Here is a 19750-nt window from a genome sequence, read left to right on the forward strand (position 1 = left end):
CCTTGGTAGGAGTTGAAGACCTTCAGGGCTTAGGTCTAATCCTCCTTTTATGCTGCTTTCCAGTGTGATGTGGTATGGATTTGCAAAAGCCAGGGATGTATATAGGTTAGGATAACATTAGGGATTAGAGGATAGACTTCAGCCATCTGCCCCTAAGCAGTTCAACTGTAACGTACACGAATTCTTTCTGTCCTTAAAGGCGAGAGAGCAAGCGTTTATCACTCCATCATATTCCAGATTAAAGTACTCAGATTTTTAAAATTTCAATTCTATGTTCATCTGAAATTATAGCCACAGTGAAAAGTGAGAGAGGGGATAGTCAAAAGCCACAGGTGTCCAATGATTAGGCACAGTTTAAGTCTATAATGAAGACTACCTACATCTCCTGTTATCTTATCGTACACCTGATAATGGGAGATTCATGAAAACTGACTTTTATAAATGGGGACCGGGCTGGGGCAGAGGCATTTAGGATTCATCTGTGTGGTGCCTTTATTGGGGATTGGACTCTTGTTTCTCTGGTCTCTTGGGGCAAGAGGATGGCAGAAGGATTTCAAGAGTGGGGGAAGGGAGGGAAAAAGATGTGATCAGTTTCATGCTCCAATCCCATTGTAGAAGTGATATGACCTCTCAAAGCACATTCTCTTCTCTGTAAAAGGGAAGCAATAATACAATGTCTGGGGCTGTCAAGAGGAATGAGTTAGAGGTGAAAAATTTGGCAAAACTCTAAATTGCTATATAGATTAGATGTAATTGTTGTTGGGATGCTTGAAATATTTCATTTAATATTTCTACATGTATATAATGTGTTAGTTCAAATCCACTCCAAGCCCCCCCCCCCCCCCCCAGGCTCCTCCCTACACACTATCTAACTTCTGCTTGAATCATTTTACTGTTTTCTTTTAGTAAAATACTAGATGCTATGGGAATCACCCAGGGACTTTTTTGTGGTGGGCAAGTGCCCTATCCCAGAGCTCCATCCCTAGGCCAGGCCTGCCTTTGTATCAGATTTCCTCATGAGCCAGTGTGGTAACCTTCCTTCTCTGGCAACCTCTTGGCTTTGCTTCTAATCTCTCCAATGATCTCAGTTTAAGTCTGATTTTTTTTTTTTTTTTTTGAGGCTGGAAACTGCATTGTAGTCCAGACGCTCACAGAGAACCTAAGGATTGGGATGGGTGGGCCATACCTGCCTGGAATGAAAGGCCTGGGTATTGCACTGAGTACTACCACCTGTTCTATGCGTGCCTTGACCAAATGACTAACTTCATAGCTTGACGCCTCAGCTTTCATATTGAAGATGCAGATGCATACGTACACCCCAGGTAGTTCCGAGGAGCAGAAAACAAAATTGTAAAGCACCTTGTGCGCCATCTAAGTCTATGGAGTGAGCCTAGTTAAGCTAAAACTCATTTTCTTCTTTTCAAAAAAAAATATGTACAGAATTCCCAAAACACTAGACAAGGTGTGGGAGGTACTGAAGCCAATTAAGAATAATGAAGAGACAGTGAGTTTATTGCAGGAAAAAAAAGTGAAAGGGGGAGAAAAATGAGTTATTGAGTAGCAAGAGTGTAGAGAAGAGAAGATGGACTGATGCCTGTAGGTCTGTAAGTCAACGTGCCACAGAGATGCTTGCACATCTAGGATTATGGCTGCTCTACACACAATTTCCAGGAAATGGAGCCAGCCCAGATGTCTAAATAGATGGATAAAGAAAACATGATACATATACACAATGGGATTTTATGCAGCCACAAAAAAAATGAAATCATGACATTTTCAGGAAAAATTGACTGAACGAGATCATTACATTACTTGAAATAAGTCAAGTTCAGGACAAATCCTGTATTTTCTTCTACATGAAAAATCTAGATTAACATCATATGGATGCACATATTCATGCATATGTATTTCTCTCTCTCTCTCTCTCTCTCTCTCTCTCTCTCTCTCTCTCTCTCTCTCTCTGTGTCTGTGTTTAACTATGTGTAGGAGTGTAGGTTGCAAAAGTAGGAAGGGTCTAATGAGGGGGCAGAAGAAGGGTAGGGAGTGAATTGAATATATGAAAAAAAAGTGGAAAGGGGCCATCTGGGGAAGGGAGAGGGTGAGAACCAAGTATGAGGACACATGTGTATGGAGAGTCGATTTGATGTGTAAAGAGATACATTGCTTTGTACATTAACCATAAAATACAACTAACATGTAAAATTAGGACAGAGAACTAGAGGTAGTAAGGAGGTTTAGTAGATAAAGGCTGCTCCTCCTCCCACCGGCTGAGCTCCCCCACCCCAGGTTGTCTGGACACTCCTGTTCTATCAAGAACAACGATCAAGTCCTCCAGGTTTCACAGACGCACCGAATTAGGGACACCGAACCGATATGCCTTTGTACACTGTCAGCGCTACCGACCTTCCGACCATAAAATGCTTTGCTCAACTCTTGCTTGCGAAGAGGACTGTGGTTCTGAAGTCAAGTTTCCAGTCTTCTGTTGTAGTTGACAGCACTGATCAGTAATGAGCAACGTCTTTCTTGTAGAAACACAGGCCCCTTTCTTCCCATGCATCTCCACTGTTATCCAGACGTCATTATTGGAAGCGGTCTCCTCCTGGTGACATTTTCTTGCTTGCCTTTTTAGAGAGGGTCTCCCATATCTTAGGCTGCCACAAACTTACCACGTAGCTAAGGATGACCCTCAATTCCTGATCTCTTGTTTTCCACCTCTCCAGTGCTGTGGTTCCAGGTGTGGGTCAAGCTTGGATCTTTCGTTTTAAGCTGTATAGAGGTGAGAGTGTAAAACCAAACCTTGTTTTTATGTTTTTAATTTAATTGTGTTTTTTGATGTCCACCGGTGTCTTGTCTTTATGCATGTCTGTGTACCACATGCATGCCTGGTATTGGATCCTCCGGAACTACCATTAAAGATGGTTGTGGGATCTGCCAAGTGAGTCCTGGGAATCCAACCTGGGTCCTCCGGAAGAACAGCCAATACTCTTCACTGAGGAGCCATCTCTCCAGCCCCTTGTGCTCAGTCTTGGAAGGGATACATTAGCTGATATTTGATTTTTTTTTTACTTGAATGATAGTCAAAAGCTTGTTAACCTTTTTGAACTCAGTTGTTTTTTGTTTGTTTGTTTTTTGCTTTTACTTCTTTGAGAAAATTCCCGGGAGAAACAACTTAATGGGAGAAAGACAGATCTTGCTTTATGGATTCAGGGGGTCCAGTCCATGGTCACTTGGATCTACCGCTTTTGAGACTGTGATGAGGCAAAGAGTCATTGTGGCAGCAACATGGGGCAGAAGAGGCAGCAATCTCACCATGGACAAGGGAAAGAATGAGCAAAAGGGTCCAGGGACCAGATATGCCCTTCAAAGCTATGCCAGGTGCCATAATTTCTTCAACCGGGCTCCACATCCTAACAGTTCATTCAACTCTGAACTCATTGGCACATTGATCATCTTAATGACGTTAACAATTCCTGATCCAGTTCCCTCTCAGTTGCACCACCAACCAAGGACCATATCTCTAACACATGAGCTCTTCTTGGGGGAAAGACTTCATATCTGAGCCATAACCGGTCTTGGTTTTCACTTTTATCACACTCATGGCTTTGGGATCCAGATTTGCTTCCTAATGATGGGAGTTATTTAGTAACAATCTGAAAATGATAGACATTCCATATGTGGTAGCCAGAAAGCAGTGCTAAGTGGGTAGTTATTCCATTGTGTAGCTCAAATTAACTTTGTTTCATTAAAGAGAAATGCCATACTTTTCTTTCTTCCTGTGTGTGAGAAGGAAGTCTTCCCCATCCTTTTCCAGTTTTCTACTGATCTTAAATATTACCTTGTAGAAGGGGCTTTCGTCAGTTGCTCCATGCTGGATGACTCGCACTCTTCAAAATCTACCAGTATTTGCCAAGTTAAATATTGACAACAAACAGAACAAACAGGGAATATATAGATATTGCTTCCTAATTCCCCTGAGATGCATTGCAGTATGATAGACAACATATTATTTTGGTGAAATGGCACCCTGGGCAAGCAAAGACATGGGCACATATCACATCTGTTCATTCTTCAAAGCCATTCATTCTTTTTTTAAAGCAAGAAAATGAGTTCATGTTTGAATAACACAGATTCTCAGCATATGACTCTACTCACCTAGATCAGGCTGTATGCCTTACTGGGGGAGGCGGAAAAATCTAGAGTGTCACAGTAACAGTGTGTGCCCCTCACCAAGGGGAGATAGGATGCAGGGAGAAGCAGTTTACCTAGTAGGATCACGATGCACAGAAGGATGGCCACCAGAGCCCCTGTGCTCAGCCCTGTGGGGTGGATGAGGGCCTCGGCGTGGCAGGACTGCATGTTCCCATGGTGGTCACATGCACAGACCCGGACAGTCACTGTCCCAGTGCTGCTTTGGACTGGGTAGTCGTTGTCCGAAATGACCACAGGCAGGAGATAGGTGCTCATCTCGTGTCTGTTATAGCCATTTTTCCGAGTTAGGATCCCTGCAGTGTTGTCTGGAAGGAGAAAGCAAAATGGTGAGTGTGTAGATACTCCGTTATTCATTGAGGAGGTCGTGAGGGAGACGGATGTGGATGGAGATGGAGATCCAGTCCGTAGGGACTTGGAAAGGGAAGGTCAGGAGCTTACATACCTTTGTTGTCTTGTATAGTAAAGTTTGAGCTGCTGGCTGCTTCTGGGGCCAAGGAGAAGGAAAATTGGTGTCCGCTGTAAGGATCATCCTTGTCAACAGCACGCAGGGTCTGAATCAGCTGCAGTAGAGACCAGAGGGTTGTCTGTCACAAAGGCTCAGGGCCCGAAAGTGGTTCTCACAGGGTGGTTTTTTTTTGTTTTTTTTGTTTTTTTTTTTTTTTTTTAATTGCTAGTTCTACAGTTTGTAATTGAATGAAGATGACAATGAAGACGACAGCCCTTAAAAGAACCACCAATGCATTCCCTGCAAAGGACTCCTTCTTTGCTGGGGGATCCGCTTTGCTTTGCAAACAGTGTGGTCTTCACCCGGACCTCACTTCCCTCTACCCCAGAGCCCCTTCCTAGGTTGTGACAATCTGAATGATCCCAGACCTTGCCAGAAATCCCCACGGGGCGAGATGGCCCAGGCTGAGAAGCCCTGCTGGAGAGTGATACAGAACCCTGAAATGTCTTGGTGCTTATTGACAGTGTTGCCAGGTAATGAAGTGCATGTGCTCTGGACAGCCTGGGCTAAAGCCCTATCTTCTTACGTTCCTAGGTTAGCAACTTGGGAAAAATTATAAAGAAAATGAATGTAAAACAAAAAAAAGCAACCTGCCATAACTTCAGCTTTCCCTTTCCCCGCCCTTCGGCAGTGTATTCCTGATTTGACAAAGTGCTGCGTAATTCCTCGGTCCCAGGCTGCAAAGACCTCTCAGGTGGGTGGCAAATGGGGGAAGCAGTAAAACGTTCATGAATTTGTATTACTTTACAGATGGGCAATGTAAATAAGTAAAACTGTGAATTATAGGCAATTGGATAATGTGTTCTAGTTATTATTTTCAAGTACATATGCAAATTAAGCTATCTGTTCACCAATAAAGATTTTATTCCGGCAACACTATGACTAATCTATTTTAATGAAAACTTAAGACTGATTTGGAATCCGCGTCAGCCTTGGAGACTGATGAACTTCCAGTTCTTAGAAACTGTTTGTTCTCTTATGCAAGTTAAACATTCATCTTGTCTTGGTTATTATTTATGGTATTAATACCCTTGGCATCCACTTCATAGATAATTCAAGAGGAGCCCTCCGCTGTGTTTATCGTCTCAATTATTAGATCTAAATTAATCTGACTTCCAAGCTGAAGGTGCTTTTTAAAATACAACTCACCTGATCTGCCTTTGCTTTTTCACAGACAAAAGTTTCATAGAACTCAGCAAACTCTGGGGCATTGTCGTTGACGTCGAGAACTTTAATATATAGAGGAACGCGGCTGCTTTGCTTTGGGTTATCTGATGCACACCAAAAAGAAAGAAACAGGCATTTTTGTGTCAGTCACTGATTCTCCTTAGACAACAACAGACATGTACTCTTTCATTCTCATCCTTCCACACTACTCCCCTTGGTCCACTGGAGGACGGACTTCTGGTCTGAGGGGCAGGACTTAGGAGCTCTTGCTTTCTCTCTCATCCACTTAACGCACGTCTATTTGAACGCACGATCATTTAATAAAACCTTCCTGAAACATCTGACACCTAGTATGGGCTGGTAATTATTTTGGGTCCTGGGTCTCGAAAAGGAGCTAAATAAATATAGTGAATTTTAGGTAGTTATTCTAATGTGGAGATAAACACACATACGAGCACACACTACCCCAGAGGGTGAAATGAAGCAGTGAAAAGGGATAGAGAGAAATGGAGCTGTTAGTTGTGTAGGACAACCCAGGATATTGTGTGGGATAACCCGGGATGGCGGCTCAGAGGCATCAGGTTCAGATGTGACCAAAGAGAAGGAGTAAGTCATGTGGAATCATCTAGATTCCCATGGAAATAAAACAGAGAGTAGAAAGGCTTTGGAGTAAGTGAGCGCTGATTTTATACAAGCGCTCAGATTTTTGTTTGTTGAAGATGGTTAACAAGTTCTGACAACAGTATTCTTTTTTTTTTTTTTTAAGATTTATTTATTTATTCTATGTACGTGAGTACACTGTTGCTGTCTTCAGACACACCAGAAGAGGGCATCAGATCTTATTAGATGGTTGTGAACCACCATGTGGGTGCTGGGATTTGAACTCAAGACCTCTGGAAGGGCAATCAGTGCTCTTAACCACCAAGCCATCTCTCCAGCCCTCTGACAACAGTATTCGTAAAATCTCTAGCATCTGTTTTTTTCACACTATCCTCTCAAAGTTAAAGTGGCTGTACATGAATTGTGATATGTATCAATTACCCATATTTTCAAATATATTAAGAGAAACATTAAATACTAAAAATAGAAAATTTTAGGCATAAACCTAAAATATACATAAAATGACTAGTAAAAAACTAAACTTCATGTTTTTAAAATGGTCATTTGTAGTGGAAAATTATTTTGTAATTTTAAAACTTTAAGAGTGCACTGTTGTTGGTGTCTCTGCCAGTCCCTTGGGACAAACTCTGCAACCCAAATTCCTATTTCACAAATGTCTAATGAGGAGCCCTTATCACTATCAATACCAGGGCCTCTTTTGGTCCCAGTTGGCCATTCATTATTCCACCCAGTGTCCTTCAGAGACTTCACATCTCGTGAGTTATGTTGGCAAAATGGAGTCATGATAAACCATTTGATAGGGAATATTTCACAGCAGGTATCCAGCTGAGATAAAAGTGTTTAGAACTTCAGAAATTAAAAGCAAAATCTAAAAGAGCTATATACTTCGGAAGACAATTTTAAACACTGAAATATTATTTTAAAGATTATCCTCTTTTTTTAAAAATGTGCTTCTGTCTAACAATGCTCACTGTTCACATTAACTTCCATTGAGTAACCTAATTTTATTTGAAATGTACTTTTTGGTACTATTTTTCTTTCATTGGCTTTCATGTGGAGTGCCATAAAGTCCATTCGAAACACTTTATTGATTACACCAGCTTTATATTGCTTGATTTGATAGACTTCAGGGAAGTGATGATCTGTAGCTCTTAATTTGTAAAGATTTTGAAATAGAAATTCTGTAGGAGGATAGAAAGAATATCTAAACGGTGTTGGCCCACGCCTACATTTTGAAGATGTGTGGCTCTACACAGTCCCTTGCTTCCTCACACAATATTTGAGAGTTCACTTTTTTTCAGGTGTTTTTGTGACTGTCTGTCTAGCTTATATTCTTTGGGAAAGCATATCTACCATGTACGTATTCTATTTCACTTATATCTTTCACTTGAAAGATATATATATACTCATTCCGTCAGTGGGGCAGCACTGATGGGGTTGGACTTACTAATCTCCGTTGCGATCACTGTGATGTTGTGCCACAGCAGGGTTTCCCGGTCGAGAAGTTTTGATGTAAAAATCGAACCATTTCCAGAATCAATGTTGAATATCCTGTCCATATCTGTGTGTCTATCCACAGAATACCTGAAAACGCAGAGTAGAATTTTGACTTTTCTTGACTTGCTCTTTTCACAACGTAAAACCACTCCAAGAATATCTCATCTATTAATTCTTTCTATTTGTAGTGCTTTGAAGCATCTGTAACTGCAACGTTAAGCAAAATATTTTGATAAATTATATCTTTACAATCAGCTTGAATAGTCACTTACTAGGCAAGTTGTATGATTTTACTAATTTCTTTTTAATGTGTAATTATACCAAGTTTATTTTAATATGTAATTTAGATCAAGTTTATATAGTAACTAATTTCTTATGGCTTCGTGGTGTGTGTGTGTGTGTGTATGTATGTGTATGTGTGTGAGCATGTGTGGTGTAGGTGAGGTATGTGTGTATATGTGATTTGTAGGTGTGTGTGAGTGTGTGTGTGTGATGTGTAGGTCTGTGTATGTGTGTGTGTATGATGTTTAGGTGTGTGTGTGTATGATATTTAGGTCTCTCTCTTTCTGGGTATAATGTTTAGGTCTGTGTGTGGTGTGGTGTGTGTGTGTAGATCTCTGTGTGAATGTGTTCACACATCATCAGAGGCTGATGTTGAGTTTTTTTTTTTTTTTTTTTTTTTCAGTTGCTTTCCTCTTTGTTCTGAGATAGGGCTTCTCAGTTAACCCAGAGACCACTACTGTGGCTAGCCAGCTCACTGCAGGGATTCTCAGTTTTTGCATTCAGAGTACTGGAATTCTAACCTGGCGGCTATGTCCACCAGTCCTTTATGTAGGCTCTGGGGTTCAAAGTCCAATCCTAGACCATTTCAGGCATCATTTCCCAGCATATATTCTATTTTTAAAATTAAGTTTTTAGACTGGGGGAAGGTGGGGTTGGGAACAGGAGTGATCAGGTTGCGGGGAGGGAGAGAGGGAGAGAATACTGGGGGGATGATTGGAATTGGGGGGCATTTGGGGAGCAAGCTAGAAACCTAGAGCAATGGATACTCTGTGGAATCTATGAGGGGATACTAGCCAAGACTCCTAGTAATGGGGTACACGGAGCCTGAACCAGTCACTTTCTGTAACTGGGTGAGGCCTCAAGTGGAGGGATTGGGACACAAACCCAGACACAAAACCTCTGACACACACTTTTTCATGCTTGCAGAATATTTTGGAACAGGAGCCTAACATAATTGCCATCAGAGAGACCAGAGAGAGAGGCTTCATCCAGCAACTGAAGGGAGCAGATACAGAGACCCACAGCCAAACATTATGTGGAGCTCCAGGAGTCCTGTGGAGGAGGGGTAGGAAGGATTGGGGAAGCCAGAGGAATCAAGGACTCCTTGAGAACACGGCCCACAGAATAATCTGACTGGGGTTCAAGTGGGCTCACAGAGATCAGGGAGAGAGCCTGTGTGGGTCTGACCTAGGTCCTCTGCATATATGTTATGGTGTTATGGTGTTCATGGGACTCCTACCAGTTGGGAGTGGGCGCTGTCTCTAACTCTTGCCCTCATGCTTGCCCTTTGGGACCGTTTTCCTCCCTCTGGGTTGCCTTGTCCAGCCTTGATGTGACAATATGTGCCTAGTCTTATTTTAACCTTGGTTGATGTCTCTGGAAGGCCTGCTCTTTTCTGAAGGTAGGCAAAGCAGAGTTGGGGGAGTGGAAAACAAAAACAAAAAATGTTGGCTTAAACTGGGAGCTCCCAGAGACCAAGCCACTAAGCACAGAGCAAATATGGGCTGGTCCAAGGCCCCAGAACATACAGCAGAGGATTGCCCTGTCTGGTCTCAGTGGGAAAGGATGCGACTAATCCTGTAGAGACTTGAGGTCTCAGGGAAGGGGGGATGCATGGGGTGGGGGAGCACCCTCTCAGAAGAAGGGTAGGGGAGATGGGGTGAAGAATTCTGGGAGGGGGTACTGGGAAGGGGAGCAAAACAATAGAGCATGCAATGAGCAAACAGAAATGAAGGCTGAAAAAAATCAGCTTAGTCGAAACAATTTTAAAAAATCACCCAACTATCAGATGCATTGAGAGTTGCAAAGGCTCTAAGAAAAGGTATGAGTTATCTGTAACAATGTACAGTACTCACAGTACTGTGTACACAGTACACAGAAAAGGTATGAGTCATCTGTAACAATGTACAGTACTCACAGTACTGTGTACACAGTACACAGAAAAGGTATGAGTCATCTGTAACAATGTACAGTACTCACAGTACTGTGTACACAGTACACAGAAAGGGTATGAGTCATCTGTAACAATGTACAGTACTCACAGTACTGTGTACACAGTACACAGAAAAGGTATGAGTCATCTGTAACAATGTACAGTACTCACAGTACTGTGTACACAGTACACAGAAAAGGTATGAGTCATCTGTAACAATGTACAGTACTCACAGTACTGTGTACACAGTACATAGAAAGGGTATGAGTCATCTGTAACAATGTACAGTACTCACAGTACTGTGTACACAGTACACAGAAAAGGTATGAGTCATCTGTAACAATGTACAGTACTCACAGTACTGTGTACACAGTACACAGAAAGGGCATGAGTCATCTGTAACAATGTACAGTGCTCACAGTACTGTGTACACAGTACACAGAAAAGGTATGAGTCATCTGTAACAATGTACAGTACTCACAGTACTGTGTACACAGTACACAGAAAAGGTATGAGTCATCTGTAACAATGTACAGTACTCACAGTACTGTGTACACAGTACATAGAAAGGGTATGAGTCATCTGTAACAATGTACAGTACTCACAGTACTGTGTACACAGTACACAGAAAAGGTATGAGTCATCTGTAACAATGTACAGTACTCACAGTTCTATTTCAATGAACTATTTTTTATTTAAAATGTAGGTAAGCAGGTATAACAATATGTTTTCATATTGATGTTTGTTGCTTAGCAGTTGTCTAAATGAAATAGGCAGTCATTTATTGCTTGCTATTCAAACTTACTTTAGAAAAGAATGAATGAAGTTCACAATGGCCAAGATGTCACTAGGCCTTCACAGTAGCCTCAAGATGTTTAGCATGTCCCTTTCATCCTCAGAAGTGCTCAGACATATTTAAAAAGCTATCTACTAGTTTTGAGATTTCTGTTGCGAACCAACAGTTATTTAAAACATTTAGGCAAGAACAACATTTAGGCAAGAACATTGAACATACTTGTTCGTCCTTTTTTTTTTTTTTCCATTTTAGAAGACAGATGACAAATATTTGTAACACGTCGCTACTTCTCAAAAAGGAGATTACTGTCCTCGACTCTGAGCAAGCTAATAGTTATCTATGAACAGGGTTTTCCCTCACGAAAAATGCTAAGCTGAGTAGGAAGCAGAAGGTGCCTTCTGCTCTCAGAGGCTGTCACAGTCACACACAGCAGCCACCACTTGCTCGTTGTCTCAGCCTCCTGGGGTAGTTTTAAATTTTACAAAAAAATCATGTTTCTCTATCAAGCCTTGAAATATACGGGAAGCAATGAGAAACTCTTGAGTTGGAGGCAGCTTTAAATTTTAAAGAGAGAAGATTAACTAGTTAGGAAATGACTGAAATTTATATTGTCTTCCCTAATTGGGAGATTAAAAATTAATGGAAACCCTAAAATGCCTATATTGTTTAGGAAAGATGATTATAGACAAAGCTGTATTTTCTTTTTGTTACTGTTATTTTCTTTCCTCTAAAGTCATTTCAGTTTATATCAGGGGCACTCATTGTCCAGAAACATTAACTGTGATCATTGTCAAGGAAGTAAGGCGGCCGGCCTCTACGTGGCTGTAGTGAATGGTTTGACCTTCTCCTCTGGGACTTCACTGCGTTTTGTGATTAAATGATTCTAGCGAAGGAGATTTGTGTGATGGGACAGGGGCTGGATTTGTATAGATTAATAAAAAAGATTTACCTTATTCTTATTTATGTGTATGTGTTTGTGTGTATGTGTATGCACAATAAGCCTGGGTATCTAAGGAGGTCAGAAGGGGGCATTGGATCCCTAGGAGCTAGAGTTATAGACCACCTGATATGAGCATTGGGGACCAAACTTGAGTCCTTTGTCAGAGTAGCAACTACTGAGCTACCTTTCTAGCCTTCACTTAGACACTGTGCGTGGCAGATTATTGGTAGTGACATGTTTTTTCTTGTATGTATCAAAAGACATTGTGATAAAGTTATGGTAGGACATTGTTTTGTGTCTAAGTTAACGATGGTGACTACATAAAAACCTCAACATTTTTTTTTTGTTGTTGTTGTTCATGGTTATTCAATATGTGTGTCTAGACTGAGTCCAGATGATGTATAGACATATTTTCTTAATATAAGAATAATTTTACCCTGTAAGGGAAATCACTGGAGTATGCATAGATGCATCAATATAATCTATGTATGTTTCTAGACTTAAATCCATATTTATACATCAAATCTACATGTACTAAGGGAAGACTGTCAGGGAAAGTCTTTAGCATGAAGCCAACAGCCAACCCAGCTAGACAAGCTAAGTTCTTCCTTCCATTCACAACACAGAGAACAGTACAGAGTAAAACTGGCATTCAGTTTAAAAACTAGTATACAAGTATTTAGCCTGAATTTCCAGAAGACATTTTTCTTCAAGTTAAAGGCATGCTGAACTATCAAAAAGGTAACTTAAGCTTATATTTGTTAACTTCTAACATTAACACTTTTAAATTGAACTTCACACGGACTTGCTAAGGTCCCTCCTCCACTCCATGTAATGAGCCCGAGCTCCAGGTGAGAGGACAGTTGTGAAAGTACCTGAAGTGCATGCGCTATGGAAACGAAAGCCGTCACTCACTTCCCCAACTAAGCGAGTTAAATTACACAGGGAAATACTGGGTCCACGGAGCTCACATGCGGCTGCACTGGTGGATCGGAGCCCTCTTCAATGTGGCAAAGATCTTACAGTAGGTAGATAAAACATGGCTCTATGTGCACTGAGAGTGGGACAGACATCTGTGCTTTTTAGATATGGGGATTTTGTGAGATTTGACCAGAACAAAGGGAACTGACAGAACACATGCAGTTAGAACTACACACTCTCTTAGCTCCAACAACATTCTTGACACAACATACAGAACTGCCATGTAAAGAGTAGAGTTTGGGATTAGGTACTTCTTCTAGTCAAAGCTTCCAGATGGCTTCTCACCTCAATGAGATAAAATCCAGGCTTCACCGTGAACTGTGAAGCCCAGCAGGACTGTGGTGGTGGCAAACCTCCCTGCTGCCTCTCAGTTGACCTCGCCTACCTTGTCCTTCCACTCTCTTATTTCGCCCCTCCCTTCTCTCTCTTCATCTCCCCCCTTTCTTTTTCCTATCTCCACTTCCATCTCCTCTTCTTTCTCCTTGGTGTGCAGACCTCTCAGCCACTCCTACAACAGAGGAAGTCAGCTCCAGCATTGGAGCTCTTTCTTTTACCCCTTCTGTGGGTCTCCCTCCCAGGATTCTGCATAGCTCATCCCTCCATTTCTTTCAAACCGTTACTGCAAAAGATTTCCTACTAAGAAGGCTAAGCCCGGTCATACCATCTTCAACAGGATCCCTGTTAATTTGACTTTTCGCATCTTCACCTGACCTACTGCATATTTATCCTTTGTTTATTTTTCTCTGTACGCTCTCTACGTCGCAGACTTAGTGTAACTGTCTGCTGCACTCCCTAACGTATAGGATATGCATGGTGTCTGGCAGGTACTCTGATCAGAATATGTCTGTGGACTCACTGGCAAGAATCTCTACAGATTTTATTTTATTTTTCCTGTGTATTTTATCTAAGGAGAGTGATTTACACGATAGCATCCTGATTTAGCACCGTTTTCATTTATTCTACAGAGCTGAAGGCTGACAGTTGGTTGATTCCAGGATTTGCATATGATTCTAGAATCCCCAAGTTGTCAGTGGCCTCAAAGAGCAACGAGGCTTCCTTGCCACATGATTTATAACCAAGGAGCCAGCAAAGCACGGGGAAGACGAAGCTTGTTTACATAGCATTAATTTGGATCCTACCCTATTAATTTCCCCAGCATTTTGCAGACATATCACGAAACAGTTCTTGTTTTTATTTACACATGCAAGAGGAAAATTATTCATCTAAATGGAGCGTAATTCTGCCTCTAAGTGTTACATGATAGGTCCTCCAGCTCTTGAAAAGCATGCTGGCTATCAAGCTCAGTGGCTGGTTTATTTCTGTGTTCCACTCTTTAGAGGAAACCATCTTAAACCTTACAAAGAGCCCCAGGTTAGTCAATTGGGCCACCTAGTATCACCTTATTTAAATATCGAAGTCCCTTACCACTCATCCGGACATTGTTTTTCTTTCAACTTTTGTGCACTTGAGGTTTATGCTGTTGCTAAAATAGTATTTATGGAGTCGGCAAGGACAGTTAAAGGTGTTTGCTATTTGGAAGAGTTTTTCGGCAACATAGAACCATCTCACTGGACAAAAGGATTCCTCTTTTCTAGGGAGCAGGTGGGCATTTGGATATAAAAAGCGGACTTAACTTATGAAAGAGACGGTGCCGAGGCGCACTTACTTGACAGGATTCCTGGCAGCGTCAGGATCCTGAGCTGCGACAGAGCCTATGGTCGTATTTATCCGGGCATCCTCCCGTATCTGTAGGATGTAGGCCAGTTTGCTGAAGACAGGAGGTTCGTCCACATCGTCCACCACGATTCTCACCGTGGCCGAGTCTTTGAAGGGACCCAGGTAGAGAAATCGGGGTTCGACGTGGGGATTGGAGGCTTCCACCTTGAGGGTGTACACCTTCTTCTTCTCAAAATCCAAGAGCTACGGAAGAAAGGGAGGCAAGACACAGAAAGACAAGGCAGAAGCCACTTTAGTGCAAATCTCGAACAAACGGATGCCGTCGGTCTGCTTAGGGAAATCACCACACGTTAGAGCAATGTTGAGCAGAGGCAGCAAAGATGAGATTTATGCCTCCAAGCCCTACGTGACCACAGTGTGTTAGGAGGCAAGCTATTACACAGGTTGTGAAGAACCGACTTCAACCATGGTAGAAACATGGCCTGAATGTCAACTGTCACTGAAAAGTGGATTTTCAGTTGCCAGGTGGGAATGAAACTGGATGCAGGGATCTTTCTCAGCTTTGCTCTCTCCTTTAAACTACTTCGTGTTTGCACAGAGTGGGTGGCCTGGGGCAGGCTGGCAACATGTAGGAGACTTTTTGCCAGGGGTTCTCACATCTGGCTTTATCCGCTAGGTGTTTAAAACTTGTCAATGCCTGGGAATCCACTCTTGCCTACTAAACCAAAATTTCTCCGGTGGACATGGCCATCTATAATTTGAAACATCTTCAGGCAAGTCTGAGTGTAGCCGGAATTGTGACCTGTAGATTAGATCTTGTGACTCTCTCTTGCCCATTCAGACTAAATAGTTTTTGTAGGAGTTAGTAAAATCTTTCTCTGATATTCCCCACAAGGGCACTGGGCTAATTACTTGCTAAAGAAGGCAATGATCCCCATTGTTAAAGACCTTTAGGAAAAGATTTTTGCATCAGAGACATGGTGAACCCAAGTGCATATTGCTGACTTGTAGTTTTAGATACTTATCATGACAAGGCTCATGGAAGCACTATTAATCAAGTCGTCCGTGAATGTGATTTAGTAGGCTAGGCAAAATTTCAGTTTGAATCTGATAAGGCACCAAGAAAATTAAAAAGGTTAATGTGCACTAATGGGCTTCCTAATCATATCAGGGTCTAAAACATCGGTCTGAAGTGTCACTTAAGCATGTTTTATTGTGTTTCTAGAGATTCAGACATGTTCGCAAGAGGGACATTTTTCTTGTTATTTACATCTATCATGCTTACAAACCCCAATAAACCTCAATGGGCTATGGGACAGAAGAAGGCAGTCTAATATACATGACAAAAGAGAAATCAATGAAAATTAACCTAAATCAATGCTTTTAGCTCCGAAGCACACAATGTGTTGGTTTTTAACCATGACCACACTTTGGTAGAGAGCTCTGTGGTGCCAGACAATTTTGAGAGGTGAAATAGCATACAAGTATGCTGGTAGAGAGGGGAAGTCATGTGCAGTGCCCTCATTTGTTTGAGTGTGGTCTGCGTATACTCTCTCTAATTCCTGTCACCTCACTCTGTGGTCACTAGCCTTTCCTCCCGAGCACGGTTCACAATTTGCAGGCACACACTCATTTATTGGTTTCTTCACTCCTTGTTGATTTAGCCCTGGCCTATAGGTTCTAGGACGACAGAGATCATCTGTTGTAAGCACCATAGCAAGGCCAGCAGCCACAGCAATGTGCCTCATTGTGTATTCTATTATTTATGTTGCTTATTCTATCCTTTCTATGAATCCCATTTGTTTCTGTTACCCACTTAGAACATTGTTTTTAGTAGAAATTTATTGAAAGTATAGATGTAATAAATACATAAAAGTACTTTTAACTGCGAAAAGGCTTACAAAAAGTGAGTAAAGAAGAATCTGAATACATGTTTATAGAAGATGGTCATTGTCCTTGGTAACTTGAGAGCCAGAGGGAAGAACTTCATGGTAAGATATTAGAGTTTCAGCTTGTTCGCTATCTATGTAAGTTGTACAGGCACAGACAAATAGTCTCCTTTTCCCTGCTAGACAATAGTATTTAGAGTTGAATAAATCCAGTAGAGCAGGGTTTACATCCCCCTCTCTCTCCTTTTTTCTATGTGCATGCTTGTGTGTGCATGCGTGCGTGTGTGAATGTGCTTGTGTGTTTGCAAGTGCACTCATCTGCATTTTCTATTTGTGTGTGGAGGCCAGAAGTCACCATCATGTCTTCTGACACTGTGAACCTTATTTCTGCTCGACCACCTAGCCAGCGAGTCTCCAGGCTCTGCCTTTTTTCCCACCTCTCCTCCAACACCGGAGTCACCACAAGTGCCACCATGCACGGGCCTCCTGTGGGTGCCGGGGACCTGGACTCTCTCAGCTCCTCGTGCTTGTACAAACCCGTTACCCACAGAGCTATCTCCTCCGCCCCTGGAGTTGTATCCAATATCCATATCAACGGCATTACCTTTTTGACAGTTATGATCCCTTCCTGGGTTTCCTGGTCGGTGATGACATCAAACATCTCGTGTCCCTCACCGTCAGTGATGCTGTACTCGATCTCCGCATTTTCTCCCACATCGGCATCACTGGCTTTGATCCTGCCAATTGGCGTTCCCGGTGGAGAGGACTCGGGGGTCTTAAACTGGTAGGTACCTGTCAATCACCAAACACATGGTGAGGCAGACACTAGGAGATAATCTACCGTAACAAGCAGTCCACTCTTACGCGCAGGGGGTGCATTCCAAGATCCTAACTACAAGTAGGACTAAATACTGAGTACAGGGTTTAGTTCAGGTTAACTACTCTATCTTATCCTGTGTTGACTTTAATACATACATGTCCTTGATAAAATTTAACATATAACTGGGCATAACAACAGACTATCAGCAATAGCTTATTTCCTACTAAGAAAGAAGAGCAAGTATAACAATATAAGACAATATGTGTATTTTAAATAATGCACTGCGGTTGACAACAGGTGGAGCCACAGAAAACCCAGCGGTGGCTGGGGGAGACAGCTTTATGACCTCCCTGTGGATGGAGACAGACCTATGCTTTCTTCAAAGTAATGAACGCTACCCTAATCTCCTTATGTCTTTACTATCACGATAATTAGACTCCTCCTCCTATTTCATGGCCTGTCTCCTTGCAAATGGAGTGTTTTCTGCTTGTTCTGTAAACAAGCTTCCAAATTCATGGTGCCGTTTTGAGACGAAGCGGGAGAGGAAAGTTTCAAAAGCCCTGCGAAGGTAAAATAGCACAAAGAGTAGAACACTTAGCTTGGATGGACTTGAGGTCAATTGCTGTGTGTTCTTTTTTTTTTTTTTTGGTTTTTTAAGACAGGGTTTCTCTGTCCTGGAACTCACTTTGTAGACCAGGCTGGCCTCAAACTCAGAAATTGACCTGCTTCTGCCTCCCGAGCGCTGGGATTAAAGGTGTGCGCCACCACGCCCGGCTAAGGAGTTTTTTCTTGACCTTGCTAATACTAGCTGAAGGTGGAAGTGAATTATAGCAATTTGAAAAACAACCCAGCTAGTCATGGTTTGACTCATAATCAGAACTGGATCTAGATGCAGAGGTAGGGAGCTGAGGCATACACTGAGTAATGGAGTTCTTCATTTTTCCCTTCGGCTAACTCATTATTAATTTCAGTATAGCATTTTCTCTCACACAGACTTTTAACAGACATCCATATGCACACACACACTTTCGCATATATAATTTTGTTTTTGAGACTGTCTAGATCAGGCTGATCTAGAACCCACTGAAATTGGCTTGCCTCTGCCTCCAGACTTCTGTGATTAAAGGTGGTGGCCATCACACCTGTCAGCAGACTTACGTTTTTAGTTCTAATACTTTGTAGATGATGATGCTTGTTTTTAATATCCTCAAGTTGCAAAATTAGTTTAAAGACAAAAATTGTGCGTTTCAGCTTAGATCTGACTGTCTTACAGGCTATGTACTTAGAAGGCATGTGTGTGTATGTGTGGGGTGTGTGCATAAAAAAAATATCTTAGCATTGGTGGTAAAGTGGTGAGCACAGCTGCCTTCTAAAATTTATTCTATTTGTACTGGCTAGTTTTGTGTCAACTTGACACAGCTGGAGTTATCACAGAGAAAGGAGCTTCAGTTGAGGAAATGCCTCCATGAGATCCAACTGTAAGGCATTTTCTCAATTAGTGATCAAGGGGGAAAGGCCCCTTGTGGGTGGTGCCATCTCTAGGCTGGTAGTCTTGGTTCTATAAGAGAGCAGGCTGAGCAAGCCAGGGGAAGCAAGCCAGTAAAGAACATCCCTCCATGGCCTCTGCATCAGCTCCTGCTTCCTGACCTGCTTGAGTTCCAGTCCTGACTTCCTTGGTGATGAGCAGCAGCATGGAAGTGTAAGCCGAATAAACCCTTTCCTCCCCAACTTGCTTCTTGGTCATGATGTTTGTGCAGGAATAGAAACCCTGACTAAGACACTATTCTTATCTGTTATAATTTTCCAATTATTCATACGTGATGTTGGAAAAGCAAAGAGCAAAAGCCTCTGAGCCGTGGAACCACTGAAGTATAGATCTCCAGTGGAGCAAATTCCCTGAGTATTGGTAAGATAACAGAATAGATTAAGGATTTATCTAAATTGTTCTGCATTCTCTTCCCCCCTCACTTTGGCACGTGGTCTTCCAGCAGGTAACAAGCTATGCAAGGAAAGAAAAGAACAAGGCCCCCGTGGGGCCAAGTACCACAGACCCTTGTGTTAGCCTCGCCAGGGGAAGGCGCTGGACACCTGTTTTCACTTTAGGACTTTGTGGAGGAGTTTTAGGGCTCAGACCTTTTCTTCCACTTACATCATAAACTGTTAGCTGTTCTGTATTTGTAGCCAGCTGATTATATACTTGGAGATAAAAAGATGGAACCGTTTTCTATTGATCATTTGGCTCTCCCTTGTAAAGGAGATGAGCTGGTTATCTTTTAAAAGATGTCACAGTAGAGTAGATGGGTTTTCTTTTTCCTCCAGGCCTCCTTTCCTTCTTTCTTCTCCCCTCCCCTCCTCTCTTATTTCCCCTCCCTTCCTTCTACTTATTTTGAAAGATTTACGATTTTTATTATTATTATTTTTATTTGTCTGCAT

At 42.0% G+C, this 19750-nt stretch overlaps 1 protein-coding gene across 5 annotated transcripts in view; it reads right to left on the reverse strand.

The window, feature by feature from the left end:
- Window positions 1–19750, reverse strand: part of Cdh6 (cadherin 6) — a 147709-nt gene that overhangs the window by 7997 nt on the left and 119962 nt on the right. For 3 of the 5 annotated variants that reach the window (XM_017316421.2, NM_007666.4, XM_006520017.2), the window contains exons 6-11: window positions 17102–17289; window positions 14598–14851; window positions 7950–8086; window positions 5864–5985; window positions 4652–4769; window positions 4263–4514 (exon numbers count right to left, since the gene is read on the reverse strand). In XM_017316421.2, the coding sequence (XP_017171910.1) occupies window positions 4263–4514; window positions 4652–4769; window positions 5864–5985; window positions 7950–8086; window positions 14598–14851; window positions 17102–17289 (1071 nt within the window). Of the gene's footprint in view, window positions 1–4152; window positions 4515–4651; window positions 4770–5863; window positions 5986–7949; window positions 8087–14597; window positions 14852–17101; window positions 17290–19750 lie in introns of all 5 variants that reach the window. The other 2 variants (XM_006520018.4, XM_017316420.2) reach the window with 1 other exon arrangement.

This window comes from Mus musculus, chromosome 15 (assembly GCF_000001635.26).
Source record: "Mus musculus strain C57BL/6J chromosome 15, GRCm38.p6 C57BL/6J".
NCBI classification, from domain to species: domain Eukaryota; kingdom Metazoa; phylum Chordata; class Mammalia; order Rodentia; family Muridae; genus Mus; species Mus musculus.